This window comes from Ptiloglossa arizonensis, chromosome 7 (assembly GCF_051014685.1).
Source record: "Ptiloglossa arizonensis isolate GNS036 chromosome 7, iyPtiAriz1_principal, whole genome shotgun sequence".
Lineage (NCBI taxonomy): Eukaryota > Metazoa > Arthropoda > Insecta > Hymenoptera > Colletidae > Ptiloglossa > Ptiloglossa arizonensis.
In genome coordinates this window covers 8,849,801-8,876,531 of record NC_135054.1, presented here as the reverse complement: position 1 = coordinate 8,876,531, position 26,731 = coordinate 8,849,801, and the positions used below count along the sequence as shown (strand labels likewise).

The 26,731-nt window shown below is 36.9% G+C and overlaps 2 protein-coding genes across 51 annotated transcripts in view; one reads left to right on the top strand and one right to left on the bottom strand.

Annotated features, from left to right (window-relative positions):
- The first annotated feature begins 589 nt into the window (after window positions 1-589).
- Window positions 590-5,664, top strand: LOC143149191 (uncharacterized). The gene is made up of 2 exons (XM_076316353.1): window positions 590-1,805; window positions 4,494-5,664. Exons 1-2 carry the CDS (start codon window positions 955-957, stop codon window positions 4,900-4,902), a joined length of 1,260 nt encoding a protein of 419 aa, XP_076172468.1. The 5' UTR covers window positions 590-954; the 3' UTR covers window positions 4,903-5,664.
- A 7,560-nt stretch (window positions 5,665-13,224) lies between these two features.
- Window positions 13,225-26,731, bottom strand: part of Slo (calcium-activated potassium channel slo) — a 149,382-nt gene continuing 135,875 nt past the window's right edge. For 27 of the 50 annotated variants that reach the window (XM_076315902.1, XM_076315918.1, XM_076315919.1 and 24 more), the window contains 11 exons: window positions 26,131-26,163; window positions 24,910-25,042; window positions 24,370-24,429; window positions 20,710-21,106; window positions 19,955-20,138; window positions 19,754-19,861; window positions 19,543-19,679; window positions 16,147-16,259; window positions 15,189-15,350; window positions 14,631-14,724; window positions 13,225-13,974 (listed from right to left, as the gene is read on the bottom strand). In XM_076315902.1, the coding sequence (XP_076172017.1) occupies window positions 13,894-13,974; window positions 14,631-14,724; window positions 15,189-15,350; window positions 16,147-16,259; window positions 19,543-19,679; window positions 19,754-19,861; window positions 19,955-20,138; window positions 20,710-21,106; window positions 24,370-24,429; window positions 24,910-25,042; window positions 26,131-26,163 (1,502 nt within the window). In that variant the 3' untranslated portion in view covers window positions 13,225-13,893. The remainder of the gene's footprint in view (window positions 13,975-14,630; window positions 14,725-15,188; window positions 15,351-16,146; window positions 16,260-19,542; window positions 19,680-19,753; window positions 19,862-19,954; window positions 20,139-20,709; window positions 21,107-24,369; window positions 24,430-24,909; window positions 25,043-26,130; window positions 26,164-26,731) is intronic. The other 23 variants (XM_076315951.1, XM_076315945.1, XM_076315906.1 and 20 more) reach the window with 5 other exon arrangements.

Here is a 26,731-nt window from a genome sequence, read left to right as displayed (position 1 = left end):
TGAAAAATTAAAAATTACAACAGGTACCTTTCCTGGGCTAGTTTCTTCCGTTAAATTAATTCCAAATCTGACGTAATTTCATCGAATTATTTCAACAATTACGATAATGTTCTCATTGTAAAGTAACTAACTCATCCATGGGAAATTCATCGTTCAATACGATCGATGAAAAACTATATCCGAGATGCGTATAGTCGCGAAACGAAACGTTCGAATCACCTCGCGTGACCGCTTCAAGGAGCACAGTACGAGGAGCGATTGACCAGATCGTTGTCACGTGCTGAACGTGACCGTTTCGTTATGTTGTCGAAACACGCGACAACGGTGCTCAATTATATCCAGTTAACAATCGGAACAAAAACCGAGTACACTCTCTCCTTATCGATTCATACGAATAGTGTCAATAAGGAGCCATTAAATCCGTTCATGCAGGACGTGTCTCGGTGTAACGCGTCTAATATTAGCCCCAATCAAAGCCAATAAAGAAGAAAATAGCGCGACACACGAGTACGCGCTATTATTTATCATCCGTAACGTACACGTGACGTGGTTCTTCGTGAACATATAAAGGTATCTTGATCTTGAACGGATCTATATTCTGAGCTGAGAGATCCTCCACAGCACGAGGTTAAACGAGAGATATCGTACATTGCGTTCGTTGTTCGCAATCCTGGTAAAAGTAACGTTCGATTTTTCGCTCGTATATATTCACCTGTAACGTTAACCATGACTCTCGTGTGATATTTACCGCGCAAAGATTCTAAAATACAGCAATTTATCGATCCGTGAGGAATACGTAGAAAATCTTCAGAAGAGACACGAAACAAGACTCCGAGACTGTTAATAATCCAACGATCAAGGAGGTTCGATCTTCTTGCATATTTTTTAGAAACTTTTACGCGTGTTAGTAAGGGGAAATATTTACCGATCGAAGTGCTCTAGCGAACTAGAAAGATGCGTAACCTCAGCGCGCAACAAATTCTCAAAGACGAGGAGTGTTTCGAGATAATCCGCAAGAAGCTGCACAAAGATTCGATGGAGGATTTCTCGGTAGTCACCTACGAAGTTGTACCCATTGAAAAGGTGAACGGTTACATGGGTCAGTATTTCACCTTGAAGGTCACTGTGGCTAATCCACAGTCGCCGTTAGAGATGAAGAACATTAACTTCTTCACGAAAATACCGCCACCGTTGACCAGCCCTCAGTACGATTTCATTCAACAATACGGCAGTTTCAAGAAGGAAGTCGCTCTGTACACTACCGTATTTCCAGAAGTGTTGAACGGACCGGACAAAAGGTTCGTACCGGAGTGTTTCCTCGGGTTAGAGAACGACGTAATAGTTCTGGAAGATATGGCCCACAGTGGCTACGAAATGACCGACAAGTTCAAACCGTTCGACTTCGAACACTGCAAGATCTTAATGAAAACGATAGCCAAATTACACGCCAAGTCTTTCATCTTCGAAGAAGTGTACCAGAAGAACCTGCACGACGAGTTTTCTCACTGCATGCAGGAGACACTTTGGCCTCTGAAGGAGGGTCGTTCCAAAGCGATGTTCGAGGCTGCTGTGAAGGGTATACTTTCGATAGTAGACGAGATGCCTGACCTGAACGAGGACCAGCTGAAGGCATTCAGAGCGAAGATTGTTGATTTGTGTGCCGGCCATACGGGTAAACTCTTACCGTCCTCGAAACATAAAAATGTACTTTGTCACGGAGACTTGTGGGCGAACAATATTTTGTACAAGTACGATTCTGACAATAAACCCACGGAATGCTGTCTCATCGATTTTCAACTGGTCAGGTAAGAGTGAAAGTTTCAAGGAAATGCAGAATTTGAATGTTGCTTCCAAACTGTCAGATTCCCCTTGAAATTTCATTTTTAATCAAATATGATTCGTGATGCGTATTTTAACACGTTTTACTAGCGAGATGGTTCAGATCAAGTTGAATATTGCCCTGCAAAAACAGTAGAGGTTTTAATATGTTTTTGAAATTAATGCGAATAAGTGTTGCTTGAACTCTTTTTTCCACGTTGTATTCTTTTTTTAAAAATTTAGGGGAATATTAATTCAATTCAGAGTACAATAAATCGATTGTATTTAACGTATTTATTTGTTCCGGCTATGTAGATCTTATGAACACTGCCCTCTTGGGTAAGGGACTAGGGACTGTCAATACAATATCGATTTGCAAGCCTGTAAATATTCACGTTGATGTTTCCATGCCTACTGTTTCCAATAGTGCACGAGTTAACAGGAAAGGGGTGTGCAATAGCCCATAGAGTGTGTAACATGCTAGTATTCCCATATCACGTGGTAGGGTTTGGATTTACCATGTATGTTGTGGTTGATCAAATCGAATACTGCCCATGCTGAGACGAGGTTAGAAGGCTTCCCACTGTCCAGCGTGAATGCATAAAATTCAGTAGCGTTACACTCACTGATCGTGTGTATCCCAAATTCCAATTTCCAAGGAGGCAGTCTATTTATTATATAAAAAATAGTAAGCTACCTTGATGTATACATCGGGTAGCATGTAGGAAACTTATTCTGAAAATTAATGTCTGTTGGGAGGAATTATCTTCGTATACCCAATGGAGAGGCTAGTTGCCTAGAATTAATGATTGCAAGATAATTTGATCGATAGTAGTCTCACGAAGGCCTCACCATGGCTTTCTTCGCTACGGAGTTCCATAAAAAGTTTTACAGAGTTGAGTATTCCTTACTCCTTAAAAATTCAGGGTTGTTAACATGCCTTGTCTCAAGTTTCTTGAGTTAGCTAAACAGATTCATCTATCGTGTTAGTAGTTGAGTTAGCTAATCATTCATCTATCGTGTAGTGAATTCTACATTGCGGTGTAGAATTTGGAGTTTTCGTGTGAGTTGCTGTTAATCAACTTGAATATTGCCCTGCAAAAACAGTAGAGGTTTTAAAAGGTTTCGATCATTGTATTAGGTTGTTTGGAAAGTCATTTCGTTTTTTTTGGTGAAAATGAAACAGGAGATTTGCAAGCTGGTATACAATACCAGTGTTAGAAGTTTGCAACCTCTGCAGACTCAGATTGTATCATCGTGTGTATCCCGAGTCTCAAGAAGTTAGTTTGTATTGATATAGGTAGTACTCCTCGATATAGCAGAGCGATTTTGTAACACTTAATGTGTATGTCGAATAAAGGCAAAGTTGTTTTGGAAACTAGTGCCTGTTGGGGCATAGTGCCTGCACATATTTGAGGCATTAGTTGCCCAGTATTGAGAACTGCTAGGTAACTCGACTGAAAGTATTATCGATGGTGTGACGAAGGATTCGTTATTGTTTAAATTTTATCACGGGACTGCGTGTAAGGATTTTACAGACTTAAGTAATTCCAAAAGCGTTTTCATTCTTCGTTGACGATGGAATATCTTCGGTACTCTGAGCCAGTTAATGGGATTGAACTACAGCGGTAGCTGTTACCATGTTCCTCTTCTTGCCCAGTATACCAGTACGTTCCGGATCGAGGGTCCATGTCTTGGATTCCAGATTACTGTAGGCTGGATAGGAAGAAACCATCACGTGGTTTTCCATGTCTCTTTCATCTCTTCTATTTCTGTCCCGACACTGCAAGTCTGTTCTCCTACTTTTCCTATTTCCTTCTTTAACTCCATCGTAAACTTCATTTTCTTCAATTCTTCGATTACAATTTCTCGATTCGTCCAATTGATCTTTTTCTGTCTTTCCGCTCGCATAGTGCGTCCAATGATCTTACGCTACCCGCTCTTCCCCCTCCTAACCGCTGTACACGAGTTCTTCCGCTCTTTTCGTTTTTGTTTCTTTCTTAACCTATTGTCTTCCTTTATCTGTTTTATTCAGTTAGCATGTTCGCTGCCGTATCGGCCACTATCTTGCTTTTTATAACAGCTACCAGATGTCGCCTGTCAATTGCGATGTGTCATACACAATTTTCCACTCTTATCAGCAATGTGGTCTTTTTTACGATCGCATTAAACGAGACTTTGGTTATATCTGTTTCGGTCTTTATTGTCCTCCTTTACCTTTTCCGTTTTCTTATTACCCAGCTGTTAAGATTTCTGGTTACATTCTGTCTCGACGTACTGCTTCTCCTTTCCCCTATTTAAAACTGCGTACAAATTTTCCTATCACATGTTACACGCCTCCTCGTATCTAAAGCGCAAGTAACATTCTCACCAGTTTTTCTTACACCCATCAGCAAGAAAGATATATACTAGCTTGTTCAATAAGTTTTGTCGTTCGATAAAATTTATTGAACGGTACTACCTTGTTCAATAAATTTTGTCGTAAGATTAGAGTATAGTACTAGGTTGCTCGATAAGTTTTGTCGTTCGATAAAATTTATCGAGCAGCACTACATCGAACCTATTAGATGCTCCCAATTAAATACATTCTGTAATCGAAACTTAACTCGCCATGAAACACAAATTTGGGAACAAACGATAGAATTTCACATTGAGCAAATTCTTTTCTCTTCCAGGTACAATCCACCTGCTCATGACATCCTGTGTTTCCTTCAATTCACTACGACCAGGCAGCTGCGCGAAGAACACAGCGAAGAGCTATTCAAAATTTATCGCGAGTCAATGGCGGACGCTTTGCAAGAAGCTAACCTAGACATTTCCACGGTGTTCCCCTGGAACGAGTTTATCGAATCGATCGAAGATCTGCGGTTGATGTGCATCCTTCACGGAGTCTTGAACATACCTATCATGCTGTTGGAACCTAGCGCGGCTAGCAAGTACTTTGCCGACGAGTCGCACCTTTTAGAGAGTGTTCTCTACGTAGACAGAACACCTCTGATTCGCGAACAGCTGAAAAACGTCCCCGAATATCGAGCCAGAATACTGGAAGCTCTGTTAGAGTTGTACGATTACGTAGCCGGATAATAAAAATCAGACGATCGGGTTGAATCGATACAATGAATATTAGGACTTCTTTTCAGTGTAGCTGTCAGAGATGCGATGCCAATCCCAATCGCTAACTTGGAAAGTGAGCAATCAGCAAAGCGAGAGGTAGTCCCAATAGTCCTGCGTAAACACGAAGATTAAAATGTATAACGTTAGTTCAACAATACATGTAATTTGTAATACGAAAATAGTTAAATTCTCGCGAGTCATTCTATCGAGATCAGCAATTTGGAGAAGGTCATTCATTTTGACGGTTGGATTTATGAAAATCTTCGTTAATGTCGTGTCGATCCTCGCAAACGAATATCTCCATCGATGTTATATCATAGCTCGTAGTCGTGCAAAAAAGTAGGCGAGCATTACGTATTATTTAATGATTCCTTGTTATACGATTATGGATTTGTAGCTAGAAACGTTTCATCGGTTGTAGAGTTTTAAGTACCAAGTCGTTGATATTCGTCGTGAAAGAAACTATGCAATTAACGATGCAACTGTTATCTGTTCAAGACACTGTCTCGAAGACAGTAATTACTCACGAAGATAACCAATAGAACGAGTTTTAGCAGACGCTGTTAAAACGAGTACTGATTTTCAACGAAGTTGTACGATTACACGGAACTTATACGCGATCAACACGCTTAGGTTAAACTCAGCTAATATTGTTAGAATTATTTTATTACCATTGTTAAAACCACTGTAATTTATACTGCAAATAAAATACGTTGAAATAAATAACAGAGAAATTTTACTACCGTTATTGAAAACTCTGCAATTTATATTGCTGATAAAATACGTTGAGAATTTACAGAAAGCATAAAGAATTATTTATCCGCCGTTCTTAAAAACACTGTAATTTATATTGCAAATGAAACACGTTAGAGTAATTAACATAGAAAATTATTTTACTATTTTTAGTAAAAACACTGCACTTTGGGTTGCCGATAGAATATGTTGAAGTATCAAGTGTGCTGTATAATAATGCTTCTACTTACCTGCATATATATATATTATAAAATAGAAAAATGGGAACGTAAAGAGATATTAACGGTAATTATTGTAAGTACGAATGTAACGAATTCAAAATCATGAGAGTATGGATTACTCCGTCAGCGTGAGATGGCATTAACAAGGAACAAAACATTCGTTGAAAGGAAATTATTATTAATCGACAATCAGAGTTGGGTGTTCTCACGCTGACGGTCTCGTCCTCCTCAAGCCATGCTTGTAAAGTACCTGTTTTTTTATTAAAAAATGACGTGAATTCGCTCGTTGAAATGTGAGGCATAAGGGGGCTCTGGAGTTTACTTTTATGTATATAATTATTTATATCATCAATTATAATGAATATATAGTTATGTACAATATTGAATCTCATTCTTTAACAATAACATCAACAACATGATTAAACAACGTTCCTCATTGGTACACAAATTGTAAATGTACAGATAAAAAAGCATTAGATGAGGTCAATGAGGCATCGAAGGTGGCGTACGCTCAGCGTGCCTTAATTTTCTCTTTATACATTTTATAATTCTCATATATATTTCAAATTATTTTGGTATTTCGTTCGATTTGTTTTGTTCTTCATCATATTTTTTGTGGGTTTCTTTATCGTTAATTATATATACTTCGTTTAGATACACACGTTCCACATACACACAAATGCGCCGCGTGTATTCGTGCGACGCATGAGAATACGATTACGGGGGATGATATCGATTGAATCGGTGCATGATTTAATTATTAAAGAGAGTGCATGAATAATTTGTATCTTGCGAGCAGCTAGGCACGAGTTTCCCGTCCAGAGAGTGAAAGAAATCATGTGTAAAGAACGATCGTTGATTCTCTCCGTTTGTATCGTACGTAAACGGGCATTGTAACGCATCTACGATGTCGTACAGTTGAGGGAAAACGAGCGAAAAGAAAGAAAGAAAGAAAGAAAAAAGAAAAAGGAGAGAAAAGAAAAAAGAAAAGAAAAAGAAAACGTAAAACGGCAAGAATGGGTAGACACATCGAAGTTTAGGAACATTCACGCTTTCACGAAGTAAAATTCTATCGCCTGGCTCGTCCCACGCGACACAAATCTCGATCGATCATCTAAAATTCTACACAAGGCTCCGACAAATTTCATTATTTTTCTTTTGTCACTTAATGCACCGCTTCCACAAAATTTAACGCACGAATTTTTTGTTTCGTATATAATCGCAGCAAGGCGAGGCAGGCTCATCGGAGTGTCTTCTATCCTGGTGTACGCGGTTCTAAATGTTGTTTCTACAATTGCCAAAGTAATTCGACGTAAATAAATTCGACTCGTGCAAACAGACCTTTCACTTTTCTTCGTAGACGAAACAGCACGATTGCGATTCGTGGTTACGTTTTACCATTCACGGTATACGAATTTTTCTTTCCTGCGACACCACCTCCCGCATTTCGAGAAATCGAATTTCATCAGAGGAACGAAACTCCGTTTCAAGTTTCTAACTCTTTAGTGAGGTTGTAACTCTTTCGCGGAGAATACCAATTTCTCAGCTTCGAACGTCAACGACAGACTCAACGAAAGTTTTTGACTTGGCTGGTGGAAAATGTTCCAGGTAATCGCTACAAGAACTCCTCGTTAAAAGTCGGAATGTGTTACCTCGACAAAAGTTTCGTAATTATTCCATACGAGAGCGATTTAATCTTATACAATAATGAACATTGGAATATTATATTTGTGATTATATCTTCGTGAGACTACTATAGATAGACTGGTGAGGTTTTTCCAATGAAAATAAGTCCAAACGCGACTATCTTTGGACTATTTTTAATTATTCGTAATTTAAAATTGTTTAGAAATGATTTGTGTAACGTATAATTAAAACCAGTCGGAACAAAATCGAGTTTGAATTGATTTTCATCGGAAAAACTTCGATAACATATTGATAATATTCTCGCAATGATATAATGAAAAATATAAACATTTTTATTTCGAAATTTCGACCATCGAGTGCATGTGATGCGCGACTTGCTCATTATTGTTCTGTTTCGTTAACTGTTGACGTATTCCGTTTATTTTCTTCGTTAAACGTTATACGTTCAAGCATGGGTCCAGGTGAAAAAGGTTAATCCTTGGAATAACATCGTCTGCTATACTCGTTATAAGTCTTCGAGTGGACCCGAGTCTGCGACTTTTATCGAGGAGTTACCATAATGTAGATACCTCGACCGTTTCAAACGTATCTAATAAAGTACTTGAAACGTTTCACGATATCATGGTTGTCAATTGAGAACGTTTCGATTGATTTCATCCAACTTTTTATTAGTATTATTTTTTTTATTACTTTCACTATTATTACGTTCACTTCGTAAAATATTCTGGTAAAAACAAAGATTCGTACGATATTCATCGTTAATTTTCATTGAATGCTGTCGAATCGTTAACCACTAGTCAAGCCAGTAGAAAGTAGAAAGTTTTCAAAGGGGCAAAATTTATATTTACGTAAAAATTTTAAACAAGAAACAAAAGATACGCAACTTTGGATCATAGAATGAAATAAATATTTCGTAATGAGCAAATAAAAATCTAATTTTCCAATTGAGTAAACGTTGCGAATAAATTGCTATATGTTAGTTTTATTCGTTGTGTTTTATTCGAATAAAATTTTGCCCGTTTTTGTTCTCAACAGGTCAACCAACGTGTTTCGCGACTCGATTCTTTCGTTGACTTCACCGTAGACTAAACTTCGTTCGTCCATTTTGAATATACTATACTACTCTTCTTTTCTTTGTTGTCAAAGGATTTCTCGATGGTTGACGCGAAGCGATGTCGACTAACAGAAAATAGGAAAGAGAGAATCCGATCGCTGCAACGAATCGCTATACGCGTGAAACACTATTGTTCCGTTAACGAAAACGATTCTCAATTTCCATAACCGCTCGTGGTCTGTTCTTCAGTTTACCGCGTTACCCAATGGGGTTGAACGCCACCTATCTTTTGAATTCTAATGCGATTTGATAGTTCGAACGCTGTCGTAGTAGCAGTGCTGGACAAAGAAGTACTCGAAACAAAGAACAGGAATTGTTTATGTAAACTGCACTCGAATCATCCATTTTTCGGTACGAAATGATCATTTCTGTACACGTTACAGGAAAATAAAAACTAGTTTGAAATATTTATTTGACTCTGCGGATCTAAAAGAAAAAATTCGAAGCGTGTTGTATCGCTCTTTGGAAACTCTTAATAAACGAATAAAAAATTAACGTCTTCCTAATTTGTACGTGCAAAGAAATTTTGTTGAATACTATCTCCACGAATTCGCACACAATCTATTTAATATAATTGATTCGATATTTAGTTATATGTAAATAAATCTATACATATACATTGTATACGCGAGTGTGCACAAATACACGAAGCTATTTTCGTTAAATAACTTCTTTTTTAACAGTTTTCTCGTTAGTCAATATAAATTCAACGGTTGCTTCGGATACACATAAATGCATATTTGTTTCGACGCATACCCTTTCGGTTACTTTCCATATTAAACAATATTCCGGAGGAAATAATATTTGAAATGTTTCGATCCATGCGCACGGATTTCAAAAATTATAGCGTAAGAATGGTTCCTTTCCGAAATTATTATTCGAATTACAGCATTTCAAATAAATATTTCTAATACATTGATCTGTCTCGCGTGAAATCAATCTCGAAGTACTGTTTCATTCGAACGAAACAACTTCGATGGTCTTTCCAGCAGTACTACAAACACAGAAGAATACAATTAATCGAGCAACTGTATCGACCGGTAGATATCGCACGTGTAATCGAGACAAACGTATCGAACGAAGAAATTAGTATCTACGATAAGTTGCGCGGTCAGAAGATTCCTTGCTCACCGCGATTGTACGAAATGTAATCGTCAAGTTTTTCTAGCGACTCGACCGCCTCGTTTGTCGAGTGTTTGCATTGTAATCAGAATTCATCGCGATTGGAATCAATCCGTATAAAACTTTCAAACATTTACACTCACATGAACGAAATTACAAAAAACGTTTGTCATTTGACCCCGATAAAAGGACTAACCGAGCCGAAAGCGCGTCAGTAGCCATCTTTCGTTTCCGTCGATACCTTCATCGTGGGATCTGCAGTCGGTAACAGGAACGCGATTTCTTATTTAATCGTACATACATCGCCGAAACGAAAAATCGAACGACTAAAAGATCTTCGTGGATCGAGAGAATCGATACGAATCCGAAAGAAAATATTGCGAAAAAGAATTGAAAAAAGAAAAAAAGAAAAGAAAAGAAACATAATAGGGAACGAAGAAAAGAGCTATAGAACAGGAGTACGGACGACATTTTGTGCGGCTGACGCTGCGCCTTCTCTTTGCGTTCGACGAGAGCCCTACTCGCCTCAATCGAGCCCCGTACATAGAAAGTTATATACAACGATAAAACACGAACTGCAGTGGCAGTGAATGGTGCACATGAATATTGCAATCAGCAGCAACGGCGGTGGCGGCGGCGGCGACTCGTAATCGCGATACACGGCAGCGTCTACCACAGCTATATATACATACTTGTATTCTCTTCTCTTCACGGTAAATTCGCTTCGTTCCGTCTGCGCGCATTTCGTTCGATTTAATTCTAAGCCGAATATGCCACGACGATCACGATCGGGCGCGCGGTCTCGACGCACTCGACGCGCCTGTATCTCGTGGCGATCGTTGTCACGCAACCTTCTCGTTTCCACTTCTCCCTCTTCTTTGTTCTGTTTTGTGTTTTTTTCCCCCGTTTTCTTTCTTTCTGTTTTTTTTTTTTTTTATTTATTTCTTTATTTATTTCTTTATTTTTTGTTTTCGTTTATTCTCCTACGTTGCACTTCCCAACAGTTCCGTGTATTGTCGTTCGGCCGCGCACGAATCGCTCCCCCTAGATTTATCCATCATTATCCGTCCTTGTCTCTTCGTGCATTTTCGTCGGGTGATCTCGTTTAGGCGCATGTGCCTGTGAATTTTTGTATCGTTGTGACCTTGTTTTTTTTTTTTGTTTCTTTTTTCTCTTTTTTTTTCACGTGAATGAGCATGCGTGTACACCCGTGCGCGCACATACTCCCGTATGGCTTCGTACGTGTGTGTTTATTACCTGTGCGTATTTCGAATTCGTGTGTTAGCGCACACATGCGCGTATAAAGGGCGCGCGAGTGCCAGAGAGAGATAGAGATAGATAGCGATAGAGAGAAAGATAGAGCGGAAGATAGAGAGAAAGATAGAGAGAAAGATAGAGAGAAAGATAGAGAGATAGATAAAGAGATAGATAGAGAGAAAAATAGAGAGATAGATAAAGAGAAAAATAGAGAGATAGATAGAGAGATAGATCGAGAGAGCTTCACAGATAAAGAAAGAGAGAGAGAGAGAGAGAGAGAGAGAGAGAGAGAGAGAGAGAGAGAGAAAGCGAAGAAGTATTCGTGTATAGGTGTATCCGTGTATTTTCCTTACGTATGTATACTTCCATTCATCCTTATATGTATATATACATACATGTATGTATACATATACATATGGATATACATGCATACATACACATCTGTATACGTATATGAATGTATGTATATATGTACATTCGTATATACACATACGTGAGTTTCACAAAAATATATAAAAGAGAGAGTGTCTATGTATACACACATATGTGCATATATACCTATAATTTATATATATATCAATATATAGTCGATTTATACTCAAAATCGTGTGGAAAAGGGTCTTTTATCATGTATATATATATGTATAAATATATATATTATAAATATATATATACATGTGTTTGTATAAATACATATATATACGTTTATGTATAGAACCTGTACAAAGTACTTGATTGAAATTTTCGTCCTTAGCCACAACACAAGACACGAGGTAAAGGTTACACGTAGCTCCGCACTCCCGTTCACACGCACTCTATTATATCTCGGCACATCATTTGCAAGTGATACGATCTAAAACTAACTATACAAGGTGATGCTTGCAACCAAAACAAATCATAGTCTTTCTTTTAATCTAAGATAGAAGAAAACCAGAGAAATATATTGTATAATTTAGTAAAATCTATCTCTCGCAACATTAGTCCTTTTCTAGACACACCGATGCACTTATACTCGTTTCGTTGAACAATGAACGTGCCTTTTGTTTTGTTTCGATTGGTTTCTTTTTTTCGTTTTTCTTTTTTTTTGCATTTGACTATACGTCGAAGTACCAAAACAAGCAGAAATAGCAATACTCGATGAAACTACGAGAACAAACGGTCGAGGCGAACACGTAGTCTCATATGTTAGATTCTGTTTACTCGATACGAACACGATTATTCGAACGCAATACTAAACTGCCGAAATACGAATATCAAACGACGATTATGAAAATTCTAACGACACCACGAACGATGGAATGGAACCTTATTTGAAAATACATAATACGTGTTACGGTAGAAAGTAAACGTCCGACGTAAAAAAATTTCAAAAATCTTTCGAGGTAATTCGTTCCTCGGTTACCTTGCTTCTAGGAAACTCACGAGAAAACGGATCGATGTAGAAACCATTTTGTGCTTTCGAAAGAAAAGACGCAACGCCGGACAAAAACGGTCGTAAGTTGGACTTTACTAAATCATACGATATCTTCCTTTACCAGTTTTTTTTGTCTTGTAGCTAGGAGTTGCAGTCTGTTACAGTTGCAGGGACCACCCTGCATATGCATGTATACACATACATGTACATATATGCATACGTATTTTTTCTTTTGCAGACAAGGCAAGGTACAAAATCACGATATGAGAGACGAACACATGACTCTGCCCTGCGAAGTGAACAATGCTTTTTTTTACGTTTAAGGACAGAAATGTCTTGATGAAATTGATCTGAATAAATTTTCAATATCTTTTCTGTATTTTCCACGTTTCTCCTTGTTCTTCATCTTCTTCATCTTCATCTTCTTCGTCTTCTTCGTCTCCTTCGTATTCTTCTTCTTCTTCTTCTTCTTCTTTTTCTTCTTCTTCTTCTTCTTCTTCTTCTTCTTCTTTTTCTTCTTTTTCTTCTTTTTCTTCATCTTCTTCTTCTTTTTACAGTTTACTGTAGAACGACAATATATTCATCTCTTCTGTACCTATTTACATTATCTTGAATGAGCTACAGCGATGGTATACGTTAAGTCGCAAAGGCGATTACAATTCCTTAGCGATCAGCCTTGAAGATGTTCTCAAGCGTTTAAAGTTAAGCTGCTTGCTTCGCATTGTTTTTTTTTTTTTTTTTTTATGTATATATTTCTCTTCTCCTCTGTACTTTATTCTGAAGGGATGGGGAGGGGGATTTAATCACACAGTTTTACTCTTCACGGTAAGCCGTTCAGTCCGTATATTGCCTTTCCGCGGAAGGCGATATAATTTTTATATCTTACGAAGATTTATGAGAGCGTAACGTGTAGCTACCCTCGGACCACGTTTCACCATGCCGCTTCCCGTTTCCCTTCGCTTGTTCCTTCCGTCACATCGCAGATCTTCATTTTTCGTCACTTCCCTCATCATCTTTACTTCATCTCCCTTTATTTCTTTAACCCATGCGTCACGATGTTTGTTTCCTGTATTTGCTACGACCACGTCTCAACGTAAAAATGTTCGGTCACGATGTAAAAAATGAATCACGCAGCAATGAGTAACAAGGTAACGAAGAATACTGCGGACACTATGAAGGGAAACTGATCCAGCTGCGATTGTATCGAGAAAACATCGCTGGCAACACGTGACCAGCGGAAAAAACGGACGTGCTGATGACTTGCTCTATGGACGGGGTTTGCGATAATTCGTTGAGGACACGCGATGTCGTACCAAGATGCCAGCCAACGAAGATTAGATGGATCCGTAGGGATGACGGACGGCATGATGGCTTCCTTTGTACGATTATATATAGGAATAAGGTCCGTCGGTGAGGGCGCTACACAGCAACAGTCAGGAGGCGTCGTCCTTTCCTCTTGCACCTCTGCTTGGCTTGTATTCGAGACCTGGATCGAACTGCATTAGCACGAAAACCTGGCGATTGTCAAACAAACGAACAACACGTTATCCACTTGTCGAGAAAAAGACACGCACACATACACACCAAGGAAAAGACAATTGTTTAAATAGGATTTCTCTTAAACTTTGGTTTACAGTTACTTATGATATCACTGAACAAGCGATGTTAATAGTATTACTTGTACAGTAGTATCTATGGAAACTGCATTCTATTAAAATTGTCAACGTTTCTTTTTTAACTGTTAAACACGAGTAGTTCGCGTTATTATATATTGAACATAATTGATTAGAATTAATTACAAAAGATAATTTATTAGAATGAAACAATTCAGTAGTAACTGTCGCATTTACAGTGTATTCGTGTATTTGACAAACGATATTTTTAAGGAACGATGCAATTTCTACGATCATTATTGTAGAATACTGTGTACACACGGTATATCTGCTATGTAAGCATAATAGCGTGATAATGTATGTATTTTTCTATCATTTCTTTTCAATACGCGATACAAAGTTTTACGATTGATGTACAAAAAAAGAAATCGAGCATTAAAGTATTTACGAGCGATTTCGGTCCAAGGACAGTGTAAGTGCATACGCTTCTTTACATTCGGACGACATAGTGAATAGAATTTTGAAATTATACGAATGAATTGAAAATAATTTAGTACCTGATCTGTAGGTAATAACGTGAAATCGTCTGGAGGATTCGTGATGACGTATCGTTTAGACGATGCATCGCACGACGAGCTTGTGTCTCGAAACCTAAAATATTTAACGAGATATTAACGGCGTGACGATCGGCAGCTGGCAATAGTTACGGACTAAACTAAATACACAATGTACGATCGAACTAAACTAAACTAAATTAAATGCTGGCAACAGTAACTAAGCACTAAACAAATAGATGACACAAAGACAATCGTAAAAAATGATAGGTATTTGTTGGATGAAGGCAACTTACGATCGGCGTTTCGCTTTGTTTGTTTTGTTTTTTTTTTTTTTTTTGGTTTGTTCGTGGTGCAAAAAACGCAAAATGTAAAAGTATGCGGCAAAAAATCAAAAGTCACATAGTAAGTACGAGAGAATGGTACGGTAAAAGATAATTAACGGCAGTGTAGTAATTGCAGCAGCCATATGAGACATCTTTCAGAGATAAAAATACGTGTACAATGTTCATGTACAATAATCCAATAAATACCATCGAGAGAAGGAAAAAAGTCCGGTACCTGTACCTGTACAGACCAATGCACAGCATTCCATACGACTTTAATGCCGCGACGAAGAGGTCACCGTACTTGCCTCCTTCGCCATATTGGGCCAATGGCCCATCGTACAGCGCGATTTGACCAACTCGACATCGATCTCTGTTGGCCAAGCTGTCGGCCGTACTGGAAACAACGACACAATTTGGAATGCAACATGTCTCGAGGTAACGTTACATCGAAATATTATTATTCTTCGTTGAACGAATACATAGGTTCGGTGTCGTCCTTAGCGATTGCGTTGCAGTACACAAGGTATCGCAAGAATCTATATTTCACAAGGAATATCGTCTCACCTCAATTTTGACGATATAGTTTCTAACTTGAATGTACTGCAAGAATAATATGGTTCTAAATACGTAAGTTGAAAAGAATCGGATGCCTCGGCTAGTACAATTACATTGATCTATTTTTTATAAAATGTGGAAGTATAATAACTGACAACAAGTGCAAGGCCGGGGCAAATGCCCCGTTTGCTCGGTGCTAAGAGCGATACTGATAGGGTCCACTCGGACCCCTGTTTACGAACAGTTAAGACTGCTCTAGTTACCTTGTTCTTTGCTCTCCTACTTGGTAAAGATAACGTATGTCGAGAAACACGTGATTAATGTTCGAAGAACATTTTTAACGTTTACAGTATTCACGAAATACGTGCTTCTTGCGCGAATTGTAATAGAAGTCGATATATGGTATTTGTACACCGTAAATGCATTATTTTTTTTTTAACCATTAGGTAATAATAACGGTATATTTAGAAATCAGAATTTCACAGATGAAAATAAAGATCTGACCGAAAAACTCGGTTTTCAACGACAAAAATGTGTAGCAAGTTCTTCGGGTACGAGTGGACCTGTATCCACTATATGGTCGGCCATTTTATGATACGCTGTGCGTGACTTAAACGACCCTAAGCGCAATTTACCTGTAACCGCCTCTTAAACCTGCTCCCTCGGCCAGGATTAATTCTAACTCGGGCGTTGCTCCTCCAGTGATTAGCGACCGGATCAAAGTCAGCGCATTTTGGTTAAAATACGTCTGTAATAATGCATATATACGAAATTAATGCGAGCATTAGGAACATTTTTTTATGATAGAATATGTATCGTTGTTGTGGTGCCTGGAAAGTGTGAACAGAGTTATGGCGTCACTTGAAACACACAGGCGTTGTTATTATTGCCTTTGGGTGATTGAACTTTTCATGTACGTATGAGTTTGGACAACTCGAGTAATTTAGGTGATAATTAGGACTGTCGAGAAAACTATTCGACGCAAAATAATGGCTCGTGTACTTGCTCGTTGGTACAAAGCAATTTGTACAAGGTCTGGTATAAGTAGTTTTATTTAAACCTCATCGATTTTTGAATATTAGATCTTCTTCGGTACGTAAATTAATTAAAATAAGTTTGAAAAAACTGCGATAATAATTTTTTTTTAATAATTATACAAGATATTCTAAAACATATCGGCATAATTTCAGAGGTAAATTCAACACATGAAAATAATGAAAAAAGTGCATGTAAGTACATAACCTTGTTTTTCGGTTACAATCGTTTCTATTTTCTTTTTTTTATTATATAATTAACGTTTCTTGTCGCGTGCAGGACCTTGTTAACTACTACATAAACATTGTTATGTGTTTAAATCTACGAAGTGCCTACTTCAAACAATTTCTGTAAAGATAGTTGAACAACTGACGTAATACAAAAATAGTTGTAATTCGAAAACAAGGTCAAATCGGATACATGTTTATACCAACTATTTTTCATACTCGAATATATTGAATTTGCCTCTAAAGTTATACCCATATATTTTGGAACACTCTGTACATACTATATTTTGCAGTTCAATAATTTGGATACGAACACCTTCTTTATTTCGTTTTAAATCGGTATTACGTACGATTTAGGCCGCTGTGACCATTTTTTTAAATTCACACACACCATGTGTTGCACGGAAACGGAAAGATCGATCCGTAAAGAAACTACGAGTCACGAGGTTTCCGATTGAGCCAAAATTACTCGACTCGGTCCACGTTCTCTTTAATTGAATTGTTCTTTCAATTCTTATAATTACGTGCAGCATGGAAATTTGTAAACGTGTGGTATCAGTGTGTTGTGCAGAGGCAAAGATACATCTACACTTCGGATCAACACCGAGACGAACCACCTACTGTCTAGAGATGAACAAAATTATTGGAACGAAAGATTTTAACTATCTATTCGATGGGAATTAAATTTTTATTGTGAAATATTTCTAATTTCTATTTATCGGGTAACGGATAAAAAGTTGTTGATTTTTTATTCGTCGAAACTTTTATCCATTATGAAAACTAATTTTTCCCATCTCTGCTACTGTTGCGCATTTGTTTATTAAACATGTGCATCGAAAGGGTAGTTACAAGTTCTAAACCGACTTTTAATTGCACTAACGACTGATGGATAGAGGTTTTCTATAACACGACACTGATTAACTCACAGCAGTTAAAGTGACAAAATTAAAAAATGACTCGAACAGATGTCGGTATCTGCCCGTTACGTTAAAAGACTGGCACGCATACTAATTTAGCAGGAGCAAGTGCAATGGTGCACCACTGTCACATCCATCAACGTCAGCTTCTACCCCACTTGCCACAACAGTTGAAAGATGTCGAAACGAGCGAGAGAGAAGCTCAAAAAGGAATCAAGTACGGTCCTTCTCGATCTATTTTTAATTATAACTCGAAATACACGGTAATTAAAACACGATGGATTATTTTGAACGTTGATTTTGCGCAACAGTTTTCAAATTAGCTTGTCTTTAAGTACACGAGTTTTTAACGTAACAAAATTGAAAACTATTTCAATTCACATTCAGTGTTCTGTTTTATTTTTTACCTTTCAATTATTTCTATAGAAATTGATATTTTTTCCATTTAATCGTTAACAGTAACCGTTTCATGGATTGTAATAAATTATTCTATAATCCAATAAATATCCGATAGTAAATACGACGACTTGAAGAAACGTGGGCCTGTCAGTCTACCTTGGTAAAGTCTGTTTGTTTGAATAATAAATCAAATAGCGAGTAAATTAGTAGATGGAATATTTCTATTACAGGAGATCGTAAAATATTTTGTGAGTCGAATTTCTAATTGTTTTACTCGATATATTTGTGTATTACCTTTAGCAGGGAATAAAAATAAGTATCGAATAAAAGGTCTTGGCTGCCAATTAAGCGTTTCGATTAATTTGTAGTGGTATTAAATTGTATTGAATGAAATGGAGATTGGTTCTTTTCAGCCACAATTTTAACGCGAAAGCGATTACAATAGCTATAGAAGCGAATACCTCGCAATAATGATAGCTCAAATTGGGTGTGCTGTTCAGTACAATAAATGTCTACATGCGTTCAGCAAATGTAACAATTGCGACAAAGTTTAATAGCAACTTTCTGCAGGTGTATTCTTAAAACAGATAAACTACATATATGCTTAACTACACATATGTTTGTAAAAAGCATCGTGCGACAAGCGAGGGCAAACTATGACACAGCTTCTGCAGCGTGGCATCTACCTCGAAATAATGGTTTAACCTGTTAACTGGGGAAAACGAGTCAACTTTCAATGTTTCTTCATTTCTACATATTTTTTTTGTTTCTTTCTAAAATCTCTATCTTTATTTTAATATTTGTACTGGTACAAAGTACGTCATTATTTTTCTTTCTCCACGAACATTTACAAAGTTACCCAGTCTACAGGCTAAGGCAGGAACGAATCATCGCAAAGAGATAACTCTCAGTTGGGTAGACATGACTGATAGGTTGTTCGATAAGTTTCATTCGAACGACAAAACTTATCGAACAACGTAGTGTATCGATGAAACACAAACATCTAAATACCACGTTCGCTCGCACTTTCTATTTCGTAAACGGAATAGCACGAACAAGCGAGGAGAATGACTCTACGATGGTTCATCTCGGTATCCAGCTTAAATGTAGACACACCCTGTTAAATTAAGGCCATTGCATCGTACTTAAAACATCGATCGAATTGCGAGCTGTCGTGAGTTGTGTTCGAGTTGTGAACGCTGTCGCACAGTCACAGATATTAGCTGTAGCATTGTCGAACATAAGTCGTCGTGTTGTACAATTAATTTCAGCCTTAAGTATACTACTATATAGTAGAGAACTCTTGTATCTTGATATTTACCTGTTCGTTCACCTATGTACCTACATTATTAAAGTCGCGAATTCTGTGGAATCGTTTGCTTAGTATTCAGTGGAGTATTTCTCGTCTAATCTAAGTTATATTGATTCTTTGTTTTTTTCAGCAAACACTAACCGTCGACATTAACGAATCTAACACGCTAACGGCGAAGGCAGTACCGCAAGCGAAGGGTTGGGTGAGGTAGAGTTCCGTGTCCGGATCATCGTCGTCGTCCTGGTCAAGGAACTGCACGTTGCTATCATTTACAAGTTCTGAGAAGAAAACAGTTATCGTTATAGCTACGTCGATACTCCTCGACGAGACGGACTAGGTTTGGCTTGGATACCTGTTATCATTGGCACGTTTGCTCCATAAACGGATCCTCGCCGCTGTAAAACGATCGGGCTGCCAACTGCGGTCAAATTACCTTGCTCATTATTTGCTGGAATTGCCACTTAAGATTTAATTGTATACAGGTGAGAGAATACAGTTAAACGCGTCAGAAGTTAGTCCTTCCAATTAGAAAGATTATCAAGAAGATAATTACCTTGGCTGAGCACACCAATCGTGTCGTCGAAGGTCATAGCCTTGATATTAAGGGACGCGAGGATAGCCTCCTTGTCGGCGAGGGTGGGGTCATCATTGCTAGGCACTTTAGCCGACAGGATGCAACACATGTCGCACAGATTGACGTTAACGGCACGTAAATCTGCTCTGCTTAGTGGTGAACCCTGTAGAAATCATTTTGGTGTTTAACATTTGCAATGTAGGCGCGACTGATCGTCTTTGAGGCATTATGATTTCATTCGTGTGGGAAATTAGTAACATTTGCGGGCGTTCTGTGTAGTATGTTTCAGGATATCGAAGTTGTACCTAAACCATTAATTTGATTAGAAAGTGAATCGTTTCGTTTCTGCACGAAATAGAAAGCGTACAATTTTCAAAAGAAACATTATTTTGTAATTGAATCGATGAGTTGAACAACAGTGAAAGTTCAAAATTAATAACTCGGATTTTAATAACTCCGAAAATACGAGTAGATGCAAAGTGCGTAAAAAATAAAGCTACACGTTTGAATTAAAAATAAATAACCGTGTCCCAGATGATCTTTCGAGTTTAACTGGTCTAAGAAGCTGTTTTCTCAAGTATCTCCATATGTGATTTTTGGATTTGTATTATCGATTTATCGGTTCAATTCTAAAAGAAGCTTTCGATGATGTCTCAAGTGGTATGGAAGGGGCATCGAGGTATGTTTGAGTGACAATGATGATGACGTTTAAACAACCAGGAAATATTCATTACGTTTAGCACCGATATCTTTGGTAGATTCTGCAACATTTTCCACTCGCGGCGGATGTAGTCCACAGACCCAACTATCACTACATGTTTAAGCTCGTGGTAATGGAAATTGGAAGCTCGTAATGGCATGACGAGGTTTCTCAGTCCGATGAGAGGCGAGTCGGGATCAGCGAACAGGCATACAACGACGTGTCCATTTAGGACCGTCATGGCTGCCTGATTACGATCCAGTATGCAGTCTTCGAGGTTGCGGGATGGACTCCAATGGAACATGCCCGTCGAGTCGTACTTCATTTCGGTCTTCTCAAAATCGAAGTCTTTCGCCTGATCGTCGGCGATTCCGACTTGAAGACCACCGTTATTGTTTACGTTTGTGCCGCCCGAGGCTCTGCTTGTTGGCCTGAAAGAAATTTTATCATACGGTGTTAACGATCTTGACATCACAACGTACGTCGACTCGTTCAAACAACGCACCAAGTGTATTGGAGCACACAAATACACGGATCGTCAATTTTTGGATTGAAAATAAATAACCCTGTTTCAGATAGTCCTTCGAGTTTAATTGGTCTAAAAAATTGTTTTCTCAAATGTCTCTTGGATCGGTTAACGATCAGTTTCAACGATACTTGTTTTCTAAATTAGTTATAGATAGTAAGAATAAGAGGTCTATGAAAAGACTATCTTACTCGATCATCGATTTGTCATCATCTTGGTAAAAGTTTTCTGGTTTAAATAAAACGAATCTATTGTTACCGTGATATGTATCGTTTAATGTTCGCTAAGTGCAACAACCTCTTGCTTCGAACTGGAGAATGTGTATTGTTTAATCAGGATCTGTTTAGCTGGTTCATTCTAAAAAATGATTATCTTCTATTTTCAATATTGTTTCGAGCATTCACAAGTTGCCGTCATTTATTCAAACGGAACAATGTACTTCTTTTATCTAGTACTCGATCGGATAAATAACGTGCTTTCAACGCGACGATGCTTATGTCAATTAGCATCGTGTAGTTCGAACCGCATTAATGATACGTTTCCTAGTGGTTGGCTCGGATAAGGTAGTCGTATCGAGTTTCGACCGAGATCACTCGATCTGACACCTTTAGACCTTTTTTGTGGGACTAGTAAAAAAGAAAAAAAAAGAAAAAATAGGTGTATCAAGAAGAACCAACCTGTCGTCTCTATCACAATACGAAGAGGATACTCGACCCACATCAAGGTATTTCTAATCGATCGCTTGAAACGATTGACCCATCATTTCATGATGCAGGCAATCTTTGTCATCGGACTGATGGATATCCTCTCAAGTTTCAAGCGTAAGAACAATGTATTCTTGAATCACTTGTACAGGTCATTCTTTTTGTACTTTACAAAGCTACGTAAACGAAATACATGATTACGTTTTGAAACAAAGATGGCAACCCTCGATTGTCTAAATATAAATATTCTAAAGAAACCGTGTCCACTTTTAACTCTTTCATCGGACACATTCTTTTGTGTCGTCAATAATTTCGATGATATTGACATGGATCGATTAAAATGGGATATCCTATAAACATAGACCTCTCTTGAAAACAGTACGATTTTTACACGTTTTTATCAAAATAGTAAACCGTATTAACCAACTAGTGGCTGTGCTTAAGTTTGCTTCGTTCAATGTTTTTTCGTTATTTTCTTACAGGTCCTAGGAATATAGTTAATCAGAGTCTTATTATGTTTGAAAGAATTGCGTCTTTACTATTTTTTAAATCATATTAAAAACACTGGTTGAATGCGTATATTTTTCTTATCGTCGTTAATTTGTAATTTTCGAAGGCAATTTTTAACAAAATTCTGTCTGTTTATATTACAAAAACATTACATGCAACAATTTTACGTACGTATTTATTCTTTTTGAAAGACACCCTGTCTGTTGATTGGAACTATCGTAAGGAATAAATTAATCATCTTCTATATCGAGAGAAATTGACAGATTTATGCTACTTTACCATTTTATCTTTCGAAATATAATAGATTTCCGTATAACACGAGAAAATCGTGCCGTGGTATAGGAAATCGTATTGTACGAGACCCACAGTCTCGAATGAAATAAAAGGTGTATCTGATTTCGATGTGCAAACTATTCAAACCAGTGCAAACACATATTAAAGGTCACGAGAAGCAGTCAGTGTTAACAATACAAATTCTATGAACGAGCATTTGTGTGCGTGTTTTCATGCGTGTATGTGACACGTAGATTTCAACACTTTTCTAGAATCCTAACATTAGAGCTTCGTTAATTTCCATAAGCAATCTACGCTATTTTACCTTGTGGACATAGATTTATAATCTCGAACCAAGTGCACTTTCAAGTTTACGAGGAGCTATTAAACCTCCATTTGATTTGCATTCCGAATGACACATATTTTTAGCTAATAATACTCATCATTAAGAAACCATATTAAAGGAACCAAAAAATCTAATAAATTATTAAAAAATATAGTAATAATAGTAGAAAGTATATAGCAAAATATTAGTAGTAATAGTAAAAAGTATACAGCAAAATATTAGTAATTATAGTAAAAAGTATATAGCAAAATATTAGTAATGATAGTAAAAAGTATATAGCAAAATATTAGTAATAATAGTAAATAGTATATTAGTAATAATAGTAAAAATATTAATATTCTATATTAAGTTGTTATTGTGGATAACCAATAGTTTACAAGATATTTGACGATATAAATCATAACCAGCCACTAGTGTTAATAATTTATGATTTTACTCTTCAAGTGAGGTGGTAGTCTGGTGATTATAATTTTAAATAGATTTCGAAACACCTTGGCAAAATTTTCTAGACACATAAACTAAGAGCAATTTATGGATCTATGCACTATACATTCAAGATGTTAATACCTAGACATATTATAAATTATATCAATTTATTTTCAACAACAGTGATAAATTATAAACACAGACTGATTGATTAACTACGAAATATTCTATGGAAAAATTTGTGACACAATCGTGGAGAGAATAAATTCTTTATACGAAAATAAATAAAAGAATATGGAATAAAATATTTTTATACGAGTTTTTTTTTCCGAGAGAATTGTCTTTAAAAATTCATCGTGTATGTATGCAATGTATCGGTGTTTGTCAATATAATTACTTAAAGTTAATTAAAACAAATAATACCATACCAGCATAAATTTATAAAAACACCAACAAGTAACCTGGAAATTACGTGGACTGCTATGAAAGGCAAAAATTGTTTTTACAGTTTCTAGGAATTATAGTTGAAAATCATTTACATACCAGAAACATTATTTCTTTAAATAGATGTAATGAATACGATTTATACATACTAGGTATACATGAACACGGATAAAAGGAACGTCTGCAACGACGTTTCTTATTTGTCAATCAATCGTAAAATTATTTTACAGCTTTTTTTAAATCTCCTTCGCCTTCGATGCTGTCTATACGAAAAAGAGATCTAGAACTATAAACCACAGTGTAACTTGATATATTTAAAATTCAAATCGATGAACGTCGAAAACCTGTAAAAGTGTACATTCACATGCAATTTTCTAGCAAGCTTTCTCGTGTCAAAAATACACGACTAAATGTAATCACAACAACCACGTCATAACGTAATTAGTGTTAACGAAAAAAGCGTACATGAGTTTTTTCACTTCGTAGGCGAGATGGTAGCCAGGATACGCGGACTCCTCTTGCGATCTGGAATCAGAAGGTTTTTGTAACGTTTCATTCATCTTTATTTAAAACAAAATATTGTTTTGTAACATTAAGAAAAGGACCATAGGAATTGCTCGAATTTTAAATAAACTTTCTAGATGGAGAACTAAGAAATCCACATTAAATTGTTATTGAAGATAACCAATAGTTTACAACATATTTAACGATAGAAATTGTAACCAACCACTAGTTTGTCAATAATCTATGATTTTAGTCTTCAAGTGAGGTGGTAGTCCAGTGACTACAATTTTAAATAGATTTCGAAACACCTTGGAAAAATTTTCTAAACACATAATCTGAGAGCAATTTATGGATCTGTGTACTATACAAGTGATTTCGTAACGGTGGATGATTATCTATTCCAAAAAATAAATGGAAAAAGATTTTGTGTAATTGATTTCTTATTGGAAAATTTTTACACTTGAAATTATGTATAATAAAATTAAATTTAGAATTACATACCTTTGATTGTACGGTTGATTTGGACTTGATAAGCTGTCGTTCGTCGTTCGATTTACGTTCGGTTTCACCTTATTTACCTGCTTCGTTGAATTCATCATAGTCATCCCGACGGAATTTCGATGATTTCTCATGGCTGAAAAATAGGCAGGAGTGTTTTCATATTAATACACATGTACGATAGTTTAGTGGAAGAATACCCAAAATAAGCCTTTCAGTTTCGAAGATACGAAATATTAATTCTAGTTATAATTTGAACTATTTTAAAAAATAAACGCGGTGCGCGAAGGATTTCTTATCAAGCTTATTTTTCGTTGTTAAAATTTTCAAGATCGTCATATTTTTTTCAAACAGAAAGACACACTTTTAATTTTCTCGTGTCCTTGAACTTACCTTGAATCTGAAAATTCAATAAGAAAACTATCAACTGGTTACTAGTCGAAGATTATTTTTTCATTCGTTTTAACGAACGTGTAAACGCGACTTAGCGTCAACCGATGGTTAAAAACACATCCTTCTGTTCGAATAAACTGCAACAACTTCGAAAATTTAATAAAAATAAGTTTCAGAGAAAGAGAAACGCCTACGTAACGTATTTGCCGCGTGAAAAAAATTCAAACTATACCTAAAACATTTTTACACATCTTCGAAGCGAAGACTTACCGAGGCATTACGAAACGTGAATTACATTTATTATACACATAATACAAAGTAACATATTCGTAACATCGGTGAAATGAACTCCATAATTAACTTCAAACTGTACACTGCTCTAAGTTAAGTTCCCCTTCGTTTCTAATTCTTAGGGCAGTGAGAACTAATTATGATTTGCGGCTATTAATTTCTAGATCAACTATGACTACTTTTGAAACTACGAGTACGAGAACTCTTTCAGACTTCTGAACGGGCTGTAAAGTATACAGAAAGAGCTGTTCAGAAGTAAACGACTCCAGTGTACAGTTTATCCATTGTCAGTTAGTGTACAGTTCTACTGGAGAAGATAAAGGTTGACGTACGTGTAGATAAAACTAAATAAATCTAAAAATCGGTTTAGACCGTGGCGATTCGTAATAATGCACATTCGTATTATATTTACAAGTGTTTTGCGATCAAGACAGTGTGAAATATTTTCGTGGTCCTGTGCTGCGATGTCAAGAAGCATTGGGCAACGTTCATGGGGCAACACAAGAAAATAAACGAGCATTAGGTTCATACGAAACTCACCGTTCGGGTCGTCTCGTTCGCGACTGACCTCACCTACAATTAATACATTAGCATTAATTCGTATCTAAACTTTTTGTACAGCGTAGCTAATAGACAAAGCAACAATGGTTAAGATAGTTACAGAGTGTCACACTGATTGCGACCTAACCCCCCTCCCCCCCGTTATAGCGCATTAATACTTTTTACCAGCAAGAGCCTACAGTCCCATGCTTACAGGCACGCATACTTATGTACCCTTGCACGTGCCACCTTATGAATCTTCAATGGCTACAATTGCTGGTGATTGGTGAACGATATGGTTTTCAAAAATACATCAAATGTTATCCAACGCGAGGTATAAAATTATTGAAATTTCATCCGATAATCCATGCAAAGTATAGTACAAATTTCCTAACGTATTAATCCAAGTTTTACATAAAAATTTAGTACTCCATTGGGGGATTATTGCAAACATTTGTAGAGTTATTTTACAGAGGACAGTTAAACATTTCTGATGGCGTTTGAAAATATAAAAATCTCGCGAAGAACAAAGTTCTACGGTTTCATGGAACCGATAGTTTAATATAAAAATTATATTTTCAAGGTCATTAGTTTCTGACAC

Bases quoted from the DNA above. Each gene is read 5' to 3' on its own strand.
- LOC143149191 (XM_076316353.1), top strand. From the start codon at position 955: ATGCGTAACCTCAGCGCGCAACAAATTCTCAAAGACGAGGAGTGTTTC. The intron at 1,806-4,493 runs GTAAGAGTGAAA...TTTCTCTTCCAG, and splicing joins ATCGATTTTCAACTGGTCAG to GTACAATCCACCTGCTCATG.